Source organism: Physcomitrium patens, chromosome 15, assembly GCF_059467195.1.
Source record: "Physcomitrium patens ecotype Gransden chromosome 15, ASM5946719v1, whole genome shotgun sequence".
Taxonomy (NCBI): Eukaryota; Viridiplantae; Streptophyta; class Bryopsida; order Funariales; family Funariaceae; genus Physcomitrium; species Physcomitrium patens.
This window is the reverse complement of record NC_143424.1, coordinates 7,189,579-7,204,232: the sequence shown is the minus strand read 5'-3', so window position 1 is coordinate 7,204,232 and position 14,654 is coordinate 7,189,579. Positions and strand designations below refer to the sequence as shown.

The 14,654-nt window shown below is 31.3% G+C and overlaps 2 protein-coding genes across 3 annotated transcripts; both read right to left on the bottom strand.

The window, feature by feature from the left end:
• Window positions 1-85: 85 nt before the first annotated feature.
• On the bottom strand, window positions 86-3,902 carry LOC112292786 (uncharacterized). 2 transcript variants are annotated; one of them, XM_024541604.3, is made up of 9 exons: window positions 3,713-3,902; window positions 3,348-3,557; window positions 2,499-2,566; window positions 2,230-2,293; window positions 1,905-2,059; window positions 1,625-1,695; window positions 1,232-1,303; window positions 946-1,046; window positions 86-648 (listed from the first exon to the last, which is right to left on the bottom strand). In XM_024541604.3, the coding sequence occupies exons 2-9, from the start codon at window positions 3,513-3,515 to the stop codon at window positions 355-357; spliced, it is 993 nt and encodes a 330-aa protein (XP_024397372.1). In that variant the 5' UTR covers window positions 3,516-3,557; window positions 3,713-3,902; the 3' UTR covers window positions 86-354. The 2 variants fall into 2 exon arrangements, with proteins under 2 accessions (XP_024397372.1, XP_024397371.1); XM_024541603.2 differs by lacking the exon at window positions 3,713-3,902 and having other exon boundaries at window positions 3,348-3,706.
• A 987-nt stretch (window positions 3,903-4,889) lies between these two features.
• Window positions 4,890-6,153, bottom strand: LOC149987727 (uncharacterized). The gene has a single exon (XM_090256340.1). It carries the CDS (start codon window positions 5,920-5,922, stop codon window positions 5,344-5,346), a length of 579 nt encoding a protein of 192 aa, XP_090112466.1. The 5' UTR covers window positions 5,923-6,153; the 3' UTR covers window positions 4,890-5,343.
• Window positions 6,154-14,654: the final 8,501 nt, after the last annotated feature.

Genomic DNA, 14,654 nt, shown 5'->3' with positions numbered 1-14,654 from the left:
GCAATGCTTGGGTTTGATATTTGAACAATAATTCCTTCGTGCATATGCTCCGAAATGATTGGTACCCACTATCACTGCATTGATGTCGAGCAAATAGAAGTTTTCGTATGCTTCTTTCTGGAGACAACAAAAGGGTCTCTGGAATGTCGCTAGGCTCTTGACGAACACATTGCATTTTGATTGTAGTGGATCTGGCCACTCTCGACCTATTGCAACTTCTCAGCAGAAGGCATTGAAGCTATAGAAGGATTAACCCCTAAAATTTCGCTTGAAAACTAACCCAAATACTTTCCTGCTCCATTACAACTAAAACCCTGACAGTATTAAAATTAAAGTTAAACTACAAGGCAGCTCTCATAAGCTGCTAGAACTGATAGGATTAAAAGCTATTCTGCTACTTTGTCGAATACGCCAACCCACAGTCACAGCCACGGCCAAAGACGCCAGGGCGAATAGTAGCGAGAATACGCTTAGTGCGCTCCCAAGTTTGCTGGAGCTTGGCAAGCTTGGTCCATTTGTAATGATTTCAAGTTGTAACCAATCACAACTCACTGAATAATGCTGATAGGGCATCCACGCAGAGCCGGCAACAGGATACCAGAAGGCAGCCGACATGCCGTGTGTTGAACCGATTGTGAATTGAACGTCCTGATTCAATTGAATGGAATAAGTAGAAGTTTGAAAAAGGCGAAGAGGTGGTGAGGTGTTAGCGTTTACAGTGCGGGAAAGTACTGACCAGAATCAAAGGGGTTCGTTCTCGATTCACCATTATCTATCATAGGTGAAGAACTCTCTATTCAAAGGGGGTTTCCTACAGTGTAATAACGTAATGAACACTTCAACAGCCTTTGACAAGCACGAGTGGCTTACATACGCTTTTAAACTTCGGTCGAGATGAGCCAAAAAATGTAAATGACATAGAACCAGGCAAGGGAGAGAATGAACCTGTTGAAGAGCATCATTAGTACGCAATGGCCTCGCAAACTCAAACGTATATGTACCAGTACCGTCCAGAGCTCCGTATGGACTGTCGGCAGCGACTAAACCTGCACAAAAGTGTGCGTGTGCATGTGTGTAAATATATAGCAATGCTCAAGTTCAAACAGTTGAGCGAATGTCGCTTATAAACCAATGTTAGGCCGAATCAAACACAAATAGTTTTGTAAAGACAATCCACGCTGGAGATCTGAGTTATTCTTGAATCCTGAACAATCAAACAGACAAAACTTGCCATATTTTGTATCTGTAGTGCTGTGAGTCCAAGATCCACGCCAGTTGTTTTGGCCACCACCGGTTACTACTCCTGAAAAAGACAGTTACGTTATCAGTACTTGTAACTTTATACAAGATGCCGTATCCAACGTAACCTAGCGTAAAATACAATCCTCTTAACCCATATCTGTATTTAAGAGACTTCTCCCTCTCAGTAAAGCATTATCAACGGTAAGGAACTGCAAACAACAAAATTAAGGGGCACAGTAGTAAGACTAGTCTTCTATCTGTGTGGCGAGCACCCGGTCTTGTTCAAAGCCATTTTTTATGGCTCCTAAAGAAATAGCAACTGATGGATGAGTAGAGAAGGTTGGAGACAGGCAGCTTTTGGCTACAAGAGAGGGAACTGCACCAGTAGGTGTCATCCCATCGTATGATCGACAATGAGGATTCCAAGCATAGCCATCATTCAACTTGCCAAAGCTGCAACAACACTTGCATCATCTAAAGTCAGTACAAGACGAAAGCATACAACCACCCTGACTGTATTTGTCCTCGCAATTATCCATTAGAGAAGTATGCACAGAAAGCTGGTCATCGTACATCAGAGAAGCGCCGCGGTCAACCGTTCTAGAGGAAATGAACAGGCTCGCCCAAAAAATTAGTTCGTGGCCATGATCAATATATCATACCTATCTCTCCCTGTGCCATTCAAGCTGTCAGCAATGTTTTCTCCATATAAGCGACCAGGAATCGCCTGGTTTATTTCAAAATGTAGGAGGTCCACCTCATGGCCGAAGCAGCTTGTGGCATTGCAAGTTGTAGAGGCCTCTGGACACCCGCCCATCTGTAGACAAAAGAAATGTTATACCTTGTGCAGCAGTGGTAGCAATCGCTTACTCAGAAAATATCTAGAGAATGCATGCCTTACGTCTAAGTTATTGCGTATAATACAAGTCTTCCCAAATCATGTTCTTCAACTTCAGCAGAGAGGTACATGTGCTTATATGAACATACATTATGATAGGTAGCATCGTCTCCAACTGGGAACATCAGAGATATTGCTGCCATATTCTTCTCACTGTAATCAGCAGAAAAACCCATAAAACGCTTGTCAAAATCGGTTTCCTTCGTACTTGCAAGCTAAGAAAAGACCATGGTCCATTGTCACTAGCACACATAGACTTCATAAATATAAGTACGATTAAACGGTCTTCCTTTCCGAAGGTCACTAAAGTACAACGTAATAGATCCACCTGCAGAATTCAAGGGTAGAGAGTGCTTACTTGACATCGAATTTGTAAGCTCCAGGGATTTGGAGCAGGAAAAAGATATCACGACCATCATGGGCCACCTGCATCGGCACTCTTCCAAACGTTTGATAAAAGTTTCAGAAAACTGTAGTCCCCCCCAAACATTACAACAGCCAGCTACGCTGAATAAGACAAACTTGTTCCTCTTGGTCAAATTGAATGTTACCATGGAGTTTATAAAATTATTCAGGAAGATGGTAATGAATCAGATTACACCTCTAAGGAATAAGTAAGACAAATTCGACTAGGAAGCGTAATCAATACACATTAACTTCACGACTCGAACCTCTGCTTCATATGCAGATAAAGAGTAAAACAAGATAGGTTGAGGACAAAACATAATGTTGCTCCCTTAGCACAAAAAGCTAGTGAGGTTCTGTTGCCATCCCACTTTTCCAAGGAAATATTGAAATTTTGGTCAAAATATCTCGGTGTGAAATCAAAACAAAAAGATTTGGAATGCCTGTTAAAGATCATTGAACAACGAACTCCAATCTGAGCTGAAAACAGCGCTTAGATTAGGTAGATACAACAGAAAGGAAACTCAGGGAAAGAGTAATAGCTTGGATTATCGCGAGAGCAAGAGTGAGAGAGAGAGAGAGAGAGAGAGAGATTGCAGGAATGTATTTCAATAAACTTAAAAATCAAAACAAAACAAATTAGTCACTAAGAAGTTAATTATTGATGATGGGGAGAAAGAAGAAATGATCTCTCACCATTTAATGATCCACGACACTCTTTCTAGACCGTTCATAGAATAGCGATATTTTCAAGCCGTGAGAGATACTTGTAACGATAAAAACAATAGAATTGAAATCGTGCCTTTATTTCCATGGATCCGCTGGGATAAGCAGTGTCGGGATCATCAGTCAGAGCCGGATTCAACGCAAACGAGTTTCTCTTCACAGAGCTCCAGTCGACGTCTAGACCGTCGATAGTGATGCTCCCAGGCACATAGAACGCTTGCAGCTTCACTCCCATGTTGCGCATACAAGGCGAGCCCGTGTCGCCTGTGTCTCCATGACTCCACACCTGAAGAAAATGCACGAAGACGACAACGAGACTGAGTAACGCCACTTGAAGGTGGCGCGCCATAGCTAGGGTCTGAATTCTGGAGGTGGTGTTCGATGGCGCAATGCTGCGAATGAGGACTCTGATCGATCAATTAAGCATATAATCTTTCGGACCTCGGTGTTGGGTCGTTTTCTTCCAGGTCGCCTCCTCCCTATCGCCGTCTCCTCCTGAAGTCAAGTCCTCTGCGGAAAGCTCTCCTCAAATTCCTTGTAAGTTGGAATCCTAAGTGGAAACTCCCTTGCGGTTTTTTTTGCTTAAAGTCAGGCATGTTTTTGTATACAACAAGTTTCGAGAGAGTTTGATCTGCTACAGCAATGAACTGTTTTAGTTAATAAGCTGACTGTAACTCATTAACAGATAGTTTCCCTGAGTAAAGATTAGAAGAAGTCGAACTTCCGTTTGCAGGGATCTTTCAGAACTACCAGCGCTGCGAATGAATCATATGTCCTGTTCCTTTTGTTCGGGATTAGTATCCTGAAAAAATTTCACGAAGTCTCAGAGGGAATGAGCAGATGGGGAAAGCTCCCCTCAAATTCCTTGTAAGTGTGCACACGGACGTCATGTCTTAACATTTGAGAGAGGAAGTGCCTAACAATCGTTGCTAGGTTATCTTTCTTTGAGATGATACAGATCGGAACTTCATCTAGGGACTCGGTAAAAGAAAACTACTAGAGATTGTGAGTGGTGGTCGTGCCGTGACACTACTACTTTCTACCGCATCTGTACTACCTCAAATTTACTACGTTTACCATCATCGAACACGAGAACTCACTCGTACATGTTACCTCCGGGAAACAGGGTCCGAGGAATACTACGCTGGGATTCCACGAGTTCATGGACATTTATACATTCCTCCAAGACTGGAACACGTTTCCAACCACTTATTTGCATTGACCTCCTGGATGGTTATGGAACACCAATCGCACGATATTGTACGAAAAACTTAAGGTCAGTGTGCATATATCATTCAGGAAATCGTTGACAGAGAATTTCAGCTGCTGATTAGTCATGCACTCAATGTAGTCAATCAGCAAAACGAGGGACATCGACACGGTTCAATACTATAATAAATGGTTAGATGGACATGAATTCCTGTACCACACGGAAGATATTGCGATCATAATGGTCACAAGACAGGTTCATTACTCGGATGGTGTGGCGCAAGATCTCCTATGCTCACTCAGGTAAAGCGAGGATAACACTCTCTTCCTACTCAAAATTGTACCTTTGCACTATTCTGGAATGCTGTGAAAAGACTATTTCTACTTAAATTAGTGAGGCAAAGTCAGATGCAGGATAGAATAGGAAGATTTTACTAGCCATCTTGAAAGCACTCACTACATTCAAGATGATAGAGCTGTACAATTTCCCTCCGGGTAGACTGCAGATCTGCTTCCTAATCCAACACCATACGCCACCTACAACTCAACATCATCACTAAAAACACACTACCTGGACATTGAAAATTTTGAAAAGTGACGGCCATAAATTGCCCTCATCCTCTACAGCTCGGGTAAGCAGCCTCAGATGGAATTCACTACAGCCAAAGAATCGTTGCACGTTAACAATTACATGATTGATAAATCGTCTGGACCGTTCCAAAAAAAAAAAAAAACTGCCAGTCTCCATTCGTATCTAGACAGACTTGCCTCAAAAAATGGGGCTGCTCCTCACTGTCGACAAATTTGATCGACCACGAAATATATCCTACACTTGCAGTGGCTACCTGCGTGAGTAATCTTTCTCAACTGCTGGTCTCCTCATCATCTGCCTTACCAATCCTGCCACCGCCAAATCCTTTTGCACCTCCGGCGGGGACTTTAGCCTTGGCAGATTTCTTGGCAGGCTGCTTCTTAGGTTTCGCCTCCTCAATCTTCTTCTGCTCCTCCTGCAGCGCTCGCTTCTCCAAGAATTCTGTCACACCGAGGTAAATTACACCACCCGTGAGAACTGTAAGCCCTATGGTCGCGAGAACGAACAGGGTCGAGACCGTGGTGCTAATTCCAACATCGGACGGGTCTACAGCGCCAGCTGCGATTTCATCCGCCAGCGATGCCCCTGCACTCATCAAAGAAGTAGCCAAGGCCAATGCGGACGCATTGGTAGCTCTTCCCAGCACTGAAGGCGACGGCGACGGCGACGGCTCCTCAGCGCTCCTCCGGGACGGGCTGCTGCCAGAAACTCCAAGGCATCTAGCCTGGCCTAGTAAAGAGGGAGTGGCAGCGGCATTGGAGGTGCGGGAGGCAGGCGGGTGGGCGGAGGAGCAGCGGAGTAGGGGCTTCAGCGCGGGGCTGAGGCAGACGACGGGAAGAGCAGACGCCATAGCCAGGGTGACTGTGCAAGGCAACCTCAATGGTCCCAGCCAGGCAACGCGAGAGCGTGTTTGTTCCTCGGCTTCAACACTTACGCGGGGAAGAAGAGAAGGGGGGTAAGGGCCACGCTCACAGGGTGGGTGTGGTCCTACGTCACCCCCTGTTCCTCCTCATGGCCTGGGTTTGGATAAGCCTTCTTCTTGTTCATCGACTACTCTTCCCAGCCTCATACATACAATACAGCACACCCCCCCCCCCCATTCTGCTACTACTACTTCAGAGTTCTATTTCTTTTCACACTTCGGACCATTTCTCTATCAGCCACATTACACTTGTTAGTTTGTTTGTTAGTTTGTTCACCCACTATGGAAACTATTTGGATTGTATTTCATTACTCTTTTTTCTTTTTAATGCTCCAATAAAAATAAAAATATACCAAAAAGTAATATATATATATATATATATATATATATATAGATTTAGTGTATTTTTATAACACTAATAAGCAACTTAAAATATTCCGACTAAAATTTCAACTTTGTGGTATTTTTATAAGACATATTGATTATTTTAGTTGTAATTATTTGTTGTGCTAAAAATATTAAATCACTAAAAACATTTTAAATTGAACCGGTTAATTTGACGAAAATTATCAAGTTAAATTTATGATATATAAAAAAATGTTGTTTTTAATGTATAAAAATAATTGGTAAAAAAGTAAACACTAAATTTGGCATTGTTTTCTTTTTTCTTTTTTCTTTTACTTTTATATGATAGAAATTGAGAAGTAGATATATTTTTATAATTCCGGTGTTATAGTTTGTGATAACATTATCATGTTATTCATGAGCTACTTTTTTGTGAGAATCATTAAAGCATTCTCCATCAAAGCAAACATAGAACCAAGTTTGTTCAATTATGAATTTTAGTTATAGCCTTTAAATAATAGAAATTATTTTTTTATTTTGAAATTAGCAAATTAAAAATTACATAGTATGATTTTTAATTATAATAAGTTCACAAGATCTGTTTCTTTTTAATATTCAACGTACAGAGTTTTGAAACATTAACATTTACTTATTTAAATTATCAATATTTCATTATGATCCAGAAATATGTTGGATGATTGAAATATCAAGTTCATCTTGATTTTTTTTTTAATATTTAATTATGTATCTATAAAAATAATTTCATTACTATGGATATTAAGATCAAAATGTGATTTTTTATAGTTGTTAAAACCATTATGTAATATTATAGATACGAAGTTCATTGTATAAAATTATTTAAGAAGAAGTTGAAATATTAAGCACGAAAATATATATATATATATATATATATATATATAGTCTATTTCTATCCGTTGATATTGTATGCATCTATTATAGTAAAAAATATATTGATAAAAAATTATAAGAATATTTGTTTAAATCCTTTGGAGTTTCTTTGTAATATTTGTTTAAGAAATTCTATATGCATCTGTAAGATTTTACCACAGTAGAATGTTTACATTGGCTATTTAAATTTAAAATCTTATCATACTAGTCATCTATGACAAGGATATCAAAATAACACAATGGAATTGCAAAAGTTTAGAAAAACTTAAAAGATTAGCATGGTTGCAATTGTATACAGTTTATAATGAGTGTTAATTTAATCAGTTAAATGTAATGTGTTTCTTTCATGTTATGAAGACACAATACAGATTGTATTAGCTAAAGCTTAAATTTTAACTATAAATTATAAATATTTTATTGATAATTAGATTTAAGAGTAAATATAATAAAATAAGATAAATTAACAAGTGGATTTTATTAGGGTTCTTCTGAAATTACAAACATGAGATTTTATTATACTTATGGTCTTATCTAAATAATCAAAGTGTTTAATTGTAAAGAAGATATCAAGTTTGCATACATTAAAGAAAAACACATTTATTTATTTATTTATTTGTCACACTTTATCAAAGTATATTTAATAAAATTTAACATAACGTGCAATGTTACAATAAATATTACTTATTATTAGTATATTAATTATATACTTAAAATAAAAAATAAGTACATTTTAACTTCATCACTTATTTCTTACTATGTGGCATTTAATAAATTTAAACTCAAGGTAATTTAATAAAAAAGATTTATCTTACTATCTAAATAATCACCACAATAACATACAACAATTATATAATTATATAAATAAATTAAACATGAACATATTCAATCGAACATAAGATACAAAGTACTAATCAATCAACCTCTATTAATAAAATATTGAACATAATAAGAAAAGCTATTTAATACAACAATGATATTGACTCATTTAAAATTAATATTTTATGATATTCATGGTTGATTATTATGAAACTTCTTAACTAATAAAATAGAAATAAATTAACACAAAACTATTAAAATTAAAATTACAGGTATTTAACAGTAATCAATAACTAATTTAGTAAAAAATAATTAAGTTGATAAAATTAAATAATATATTTATTGATTTTACATTAATTTTTAAAATTAGTCTAAAATATAAGATTTCTTTATTTATATGGTAATAATATTAAGCTTTAAAAATTAATCATACTAAAAGTAGTCAAAGATGTTGAATATCTCAATTTACTTGGCAATGATTTCAAATTTTATTTCAATAATTTTTCATTTTAAAGGTCTTTAAAGACAAAAGATTGTCAAAGTTATTTGGAAAAAATGCCAAGTTTAAATGACAACAACTTGAAGCACCAATTTAAATCAAAATAAATAATACATACTAAATTGCCAAAACCCTTTAATACTATTATTAAGTTTCAGCAATTGCTAATATATAAATGAATCAAAGTTGTGAGATTTTCCAATTGATTTGGCAATACTTCAATGTTTTTATAATCTTCTATAAATAAGAGTTTTAAAACTATAAGATTAAACAATTTATTTAGAAATAATTTCAAAATATGATACTTGGATGTAGAAGGTAAATTAGAAATTGTATTAAAATTTCTATAAAATTTCTATATTAAAATAAGATTTATTTTAAAGAACCATAAATTAGAAATTGTATTAATTTATTTTAAAGAACCATAAATAAATCTTAAAGAATCTCTAAAGAAATTATAAATAATCTTTAAAAAGTACAAAAAGAAAATCCTAATCAAATCCTAAATAAATTAGTAATAAATCCTAACAAATTTGAAACAAATCCTAAGTGATCTTAATAAAATCCTAAAAAAATTCTAAAAATCCTAAATTATCTTAATAAAATCTTAATTAACATTTGCTAATTCTTATTGCAGACTAAAAATCTCAACAATCATCAATCAAACTATTGATAATTATATTTATTGTACACATTAATAATAAACATAAGAATTTTGGTAAAAAAAGAAACTTTTAATTAGAAAAAAATATTTTTAGTTTGCTTAGGTATTTGATGTCCTCATTTTTTGACTGAAATGCTGATCTTCTAATAATAAGAATTCCTTACTAAATTATTTACTTGCTCTTAAAATTGAAAAAACTATTAGAAACTAAGTTCAATTCTTGTACATAAAAATCTACTTTAATCCAACTAGTAGATTACTTAAGATCACAAAAACTCTTACTGATCCTAATAATCATATAATCAAGATCCTAATCCAATCAAACAAATATTCTTTAATTTAAATTTTTAATTAATCTTAAATTTTTAATAAATATTTCAAACAAAAAAATTTACAACCTTATAAAAATTTACTTGTCCATTTGCTACAATATTCACAATTTTTTTAAATATATAAACTTTCTTTTATTTCTAAAAAAATCAAAATCAATGAAAATATTTCAAACTCCAAAAAGCTCTTTGATCAACAAAAGAATTCCAAAATTGTTGTAGAAGCATAGTTTTGTATCTTGGGGTCTAATTTTGATGTTAGTTTATTACTTATCTTTTTTGCATATCTATTCTTAGTTTTTTAAGATATTTTTTTTGTAAACTACTCTTAATTCTTTTCAAATTTTTTTTAATATTTATTTTTTAATAATATTTTTTTTACCTAATTTATGGCAATATAAATTAAATAAAAGTCTTTAATTGCAAAAAAAAAAAAAAAAAAAAAACATAAATATTAAATTTTTTTATTACCTCTTTTTTTTAAATATATTTTTTGATATTATATTTTAAAATTAGGATCTTCTATAATAAAATCTATAAATTTATCTTTTACCATATAATTCTATTATAACAAGATAGTTGCCTCTTTTGAACATATATAGCCTTTGATATGTATAAAAAATTAAAATCTTGTTATTAAATTTAAACCATGAATTCTATGTCTTCATCTAAATCTTCCTTATCATTTTTGTTATCCAATTCAAAATTATTGTCTTCTCTTAGAAGGTTTAAGTCTTTAGTAAAATCTTCTATATTAATTTATATTTGTCTTTGTTTGAATATCTTTATTTATTTTCTAATAATTAGTATTTTTAACCATATTCCATTTAGCTCTTGTAGTAAATAAGTTGTATTATCATAAAAAATTGTTATCACATGTGGTTCAAACTAATATTTAAAAACTTCTTTAAAGTATTATATTGATTGTCTAAGTTATTATCATAATCCAAAATCCAATCACCTTCTTCAATTGCTTTAGATCTCAATTATTGTTGTTTATCAAATCAAGACTATTTTGTAACTTTACTCTTCATAGTCTTTCTAATGTTATTTGCATATCTTTTGGTCTTTGCTCAAGTTTCTAAATCTTAAAAACTATAAGCTCTTTTCTTGTCAATTTATCTTCTTATGGTAATACACTCCAAGTTAATACTTTTTTTTTAATTGGCATAATAAATTTTTGATGTATCATGACCTCTATAGGTATATGTCTTGTAATTAAACTATGAGTTTATTTATCAATCCACAATGCAAATGGAAAAAAATTGAGGCCATTCTAGCACCCTCTTATTACAAGTTTTAATTAATATTTTTACAATTAGTGGATAACCACATTCATTTTTCGCATTTTCTTCTAGATTATAAGTAATAGTTAATGATAACTTAATCCCATATCTTTCAAAGAAATTACAAGCTTCTTATACATTTAATTCTCTATGATCTATAATGACCTTTTTCACACATCCATAGTGGCAAATAACATCATCAAGCAAAAATCTACAAATCATTTTGTAGATTTTGTTCTTAATATTCTACTTTCTACTTGATCTGATAAATTCCCACAAACCAAGTCCAAATATTTCATTTATAATAACCCCAATTATCATAATAACTAAATCAATAATATATTTAAATTAAATAGCTAAAAGATATGTCAGATATAAATTATCTCAATATTATATATTAGAATATGTTTAATAAGTTATATAAGATTTTATAAATAAAAACATATTTCAATATATATTTCTTTACTAATATATTTTTTTAAATTTAACAAAAGTAGTTCAAATTTTCCTATGTCATGTCAATAAATTGTTGTAAAATTTTCAATTCTTTTCTTAGTTCTCTTTTATAAGAATCTTTTATAAAAAAAAACATTATATAATTTTTTTTCTAATTTTTCTAAATTTTATGTAAATCAATGTGTTTTATTAATTAATATATTTAAATATTAACCAATATCTAATAATTTTCTTTCATAAAGCTCTTCAAAAAATAACTAAATAAAATATTGTTCCAACATCATGAATGTCTTTAAATATCTTATCTATTCTATCATATCTTACTTAAGATAGTATATCTATTACTAAATTGTTTTTTTGGACAACATGCTCGAATTTTGGATTCAATAAATTGATACATGTAATCTATCTTAATATTTTAATATTTGGTATTATACAATTAGTAATCATTTTAAGTAATGACAAGCAATTTATTTCAATTGTTGTCATTGCACCAATCAAATAATCTTTGTCAACTTTGATAGCCAATATAACTTTCCATAGTTTTCTTTTGACTTGTGAATATGCACATTGGTAAATACTCAAAATCTTAGTTCCAAATTAAATTGCAAATCTATTCCCACTTAAATCTCATCTATTACAGTCATAATTAATTCTTCTTAAAATTAGAGGTAATAACAATAATACCTTTAGCTTTTGTATTAATTGAATATACTTCTTTTTATATTTAAGTTAATAACCTTAACATAATAGTTCATACAATGGATATGCTATTTGATCATAATGAAGAATCTATATAAAATAAAACACATATGCATCCAAAAAGCTGCATACTTGTATTAAAGAATCACTTGTATCTTTCATCTTCTAATTGCATCAACTTTGCTTGCATTTGGTTTCTTCCATAAAACACACATAAATGCCTAAAAATCATAACCTCTTCAAGTCAAAATGCAAATTTTGCTCCAGATTGTGTAAGATAATTTTTTAAAGTCAAGTTAAAATCTTTTTACAATCTTGTATATAATCAACATACTTACAACATACCTTCTCATCTAAAGTCTCATCTTTTTCTTCCTCTTTACAATCTTTAATATGAACATCATTTAAAAATAATATAACTTTTTTAGAAATAAATTCTTTCAACTTCTTATTCATTTAATTCATTAAATATGCACTAAATTAATAACACTTTATGAAAGAATATAAATTTTAAGTAATCCAAGTGATATTTTTATTATTATCAAACCTCTACTTTCATGTGCAAGTTGAAATTAATTATAATTTGAATATAATTCATCCATTAAGTAAATTATCATTCTAGCAAATGCTTCAATAAAATCATCTATTAAAAATATTATACTTTTATTTTTAATAGTTATTGCATTTATTAGCTACATATCTTAGATAAATTGTAGTGATCTATTTTTTTTAGATGTTATAAACCAACAACTTGAATATGAAGCAAAAAAAGTTTCTAAAATCTTCATTTGTATCTTTACAAAAGTGTGTCTTTGGCTCAAGAATTTGTTTCAAGTTCTAAGATACATATAGTATTATAAAGATAATCATTAGAGCTACAATACTAAGATTTATAAATCTTATATCATGAACTTTAAGGACAAATGATTTATCTTGTTTTGTAAGAATATTTTAAAATATTCAATTTTCTCTTCCTACAAAGAATCATTAGATCTAATCCTCAATTCTTCAAAAGTCTCCTTTATAAATTGATCTTTAATACTCTTTGGATTTCTTTAACTCTTCTTCCTTGATACTTCTTTTATTTGTTTTATAGAATCCTTATATAAAGATTTAATAATAAGTTTTACTTATTTGTCCATTATTTTATATTTTATTTCTAGAATAATCTTTAGTGCTTAAAAAGATTCAAGCATAGAATAAATTTCCCTTGAATAAATTTGTACTTCCTTATTATCATTTTTTAATTCAATAGATACAATTAATTCTAAATAATCTCTTAACTCATTTTTTTTTTATAAATACCAAAAATCTTATTATCATCTTTTAATATTTTCAATTCAAAAAAATATTTTAAAGTATCAATTTTTATTTTATTTTATTTTATTATATATATATAATATATTTATTTTCAAAAATGCCAATAAAATGTGTATCAAAAGCACAAACAACTTGCAAGAATATCTTTCGTTTTGTACCTTCATAATCTTGCTTTTATAGTGGTATTTCTCTAAAATTCTTAAATTTCTCAACAACTTTTAGTAGTAGATTTTCTCTCAATCTCTCTTGATTTAGTTTATGATTAAAATGCACAATTAGAAATTGTATTGCCTTTCTTCTATCCATGCTTTGTATCAATACAATAGTTGAATCACCATTAAGCATTTTTGTCTCCATTTGTGTTGCTATAATATATGGTTGTCACAAAATTATTAGATAAGATATTGTAACTTGAATATCAGATTAGATAAGATATTGAATAAGAAATTTTGCTCTATTGCAACATCACCAATTCATATTTTAATATTTAGGCAAGCACCATATAACTCATCTTGTGTAGTTTTAGATACTCATATTGCTTATCTATGCTCCATATGTAGATCTTTAGAAGAAACATTAGTAATAATTATGCTTTGGATTATTTTTATTTATTTATTTATTTTTAATTTTAAATATGGTCCAAAGTTTGTATTTTTTTGTAATGCTTGGGCTTCACACAAATCAGATACTCCCATCCTTGTTGTCATCTCTATAATTGTGGCAGACACTTATTGTGATATTCGGCAGCAAAATCCATTACTTATCATATTTAGAATCTCTCTCTTGTTTATTAATGAGAAGCGGTTGAATCCTGTTTGATCCTCTCTAATGTTGATTAAGCATCACTTTTAGGGTAGTAGCATGAAACTCCAAGTTGGAAAAAAAAGTGAAAAAAAAATCTATAATGTATTGAAATTTCTTTATTATTGACATAGATATACATATTTACTCCAATATCTACTTATATATTATAAATAGGTAAAAATAGGTTAATTTGATAATATCTTATAGGAAAGCTTTCCAGAAGCTCTATAGATATGTTTTCATCTTTTATGTGTGTTTATAGGTGATTGATAGGTTAAAAACTTAGCCAACAAGTTAGTCACATGTCAGATATGTTGCTAGCTTGTGATATAAGCTAACAATGTGGTACACATATAAAAAACTTTTCTTGTAAGTTAAGATATACATCTTGTAAATTGATTCTTTGAGATTCATGTCCTTGACAATTATTCAACTTTCAACACAAGAATTACATGTTTTGTCAACATGCAATCATATTTTTTGTGTTCAATGATCATTCCAATTGTGATTTACGACCATCAACAGATACA

Bases quoted from the DNA above. Each gene is read 5' to 3' on its own strand.
- LOC112292786 (XM_024541603.2), bottom strand. From the start codon at position 3,620: ATGGCGCGCCACCTTCAAGTGGCGTTACTCAGTCTCGTTGTCGTCTTC. The intron at 1,047-1,231 runs GCAAGTTTTGTC...ACTTTTGTGCAG, and splicing joins CACTACAGATACAAAATATG to GTTTAGTCGCTGCCGACAGT. The intron at 649-945 runs GTTCATTCTCTC...CAATTGAATCAG, and splicing joins CTAATGATGCTCTTCAACAG to GACGTTCAATTCACAATCGG.
- LOC149987727 (XM_090256340.1), bottom strand. From the start codon at position 5,922: ATGGCGTCTGCTCTTCCCGTCGTCTGCCTCAGCCCCGCGCTGAAGCCC.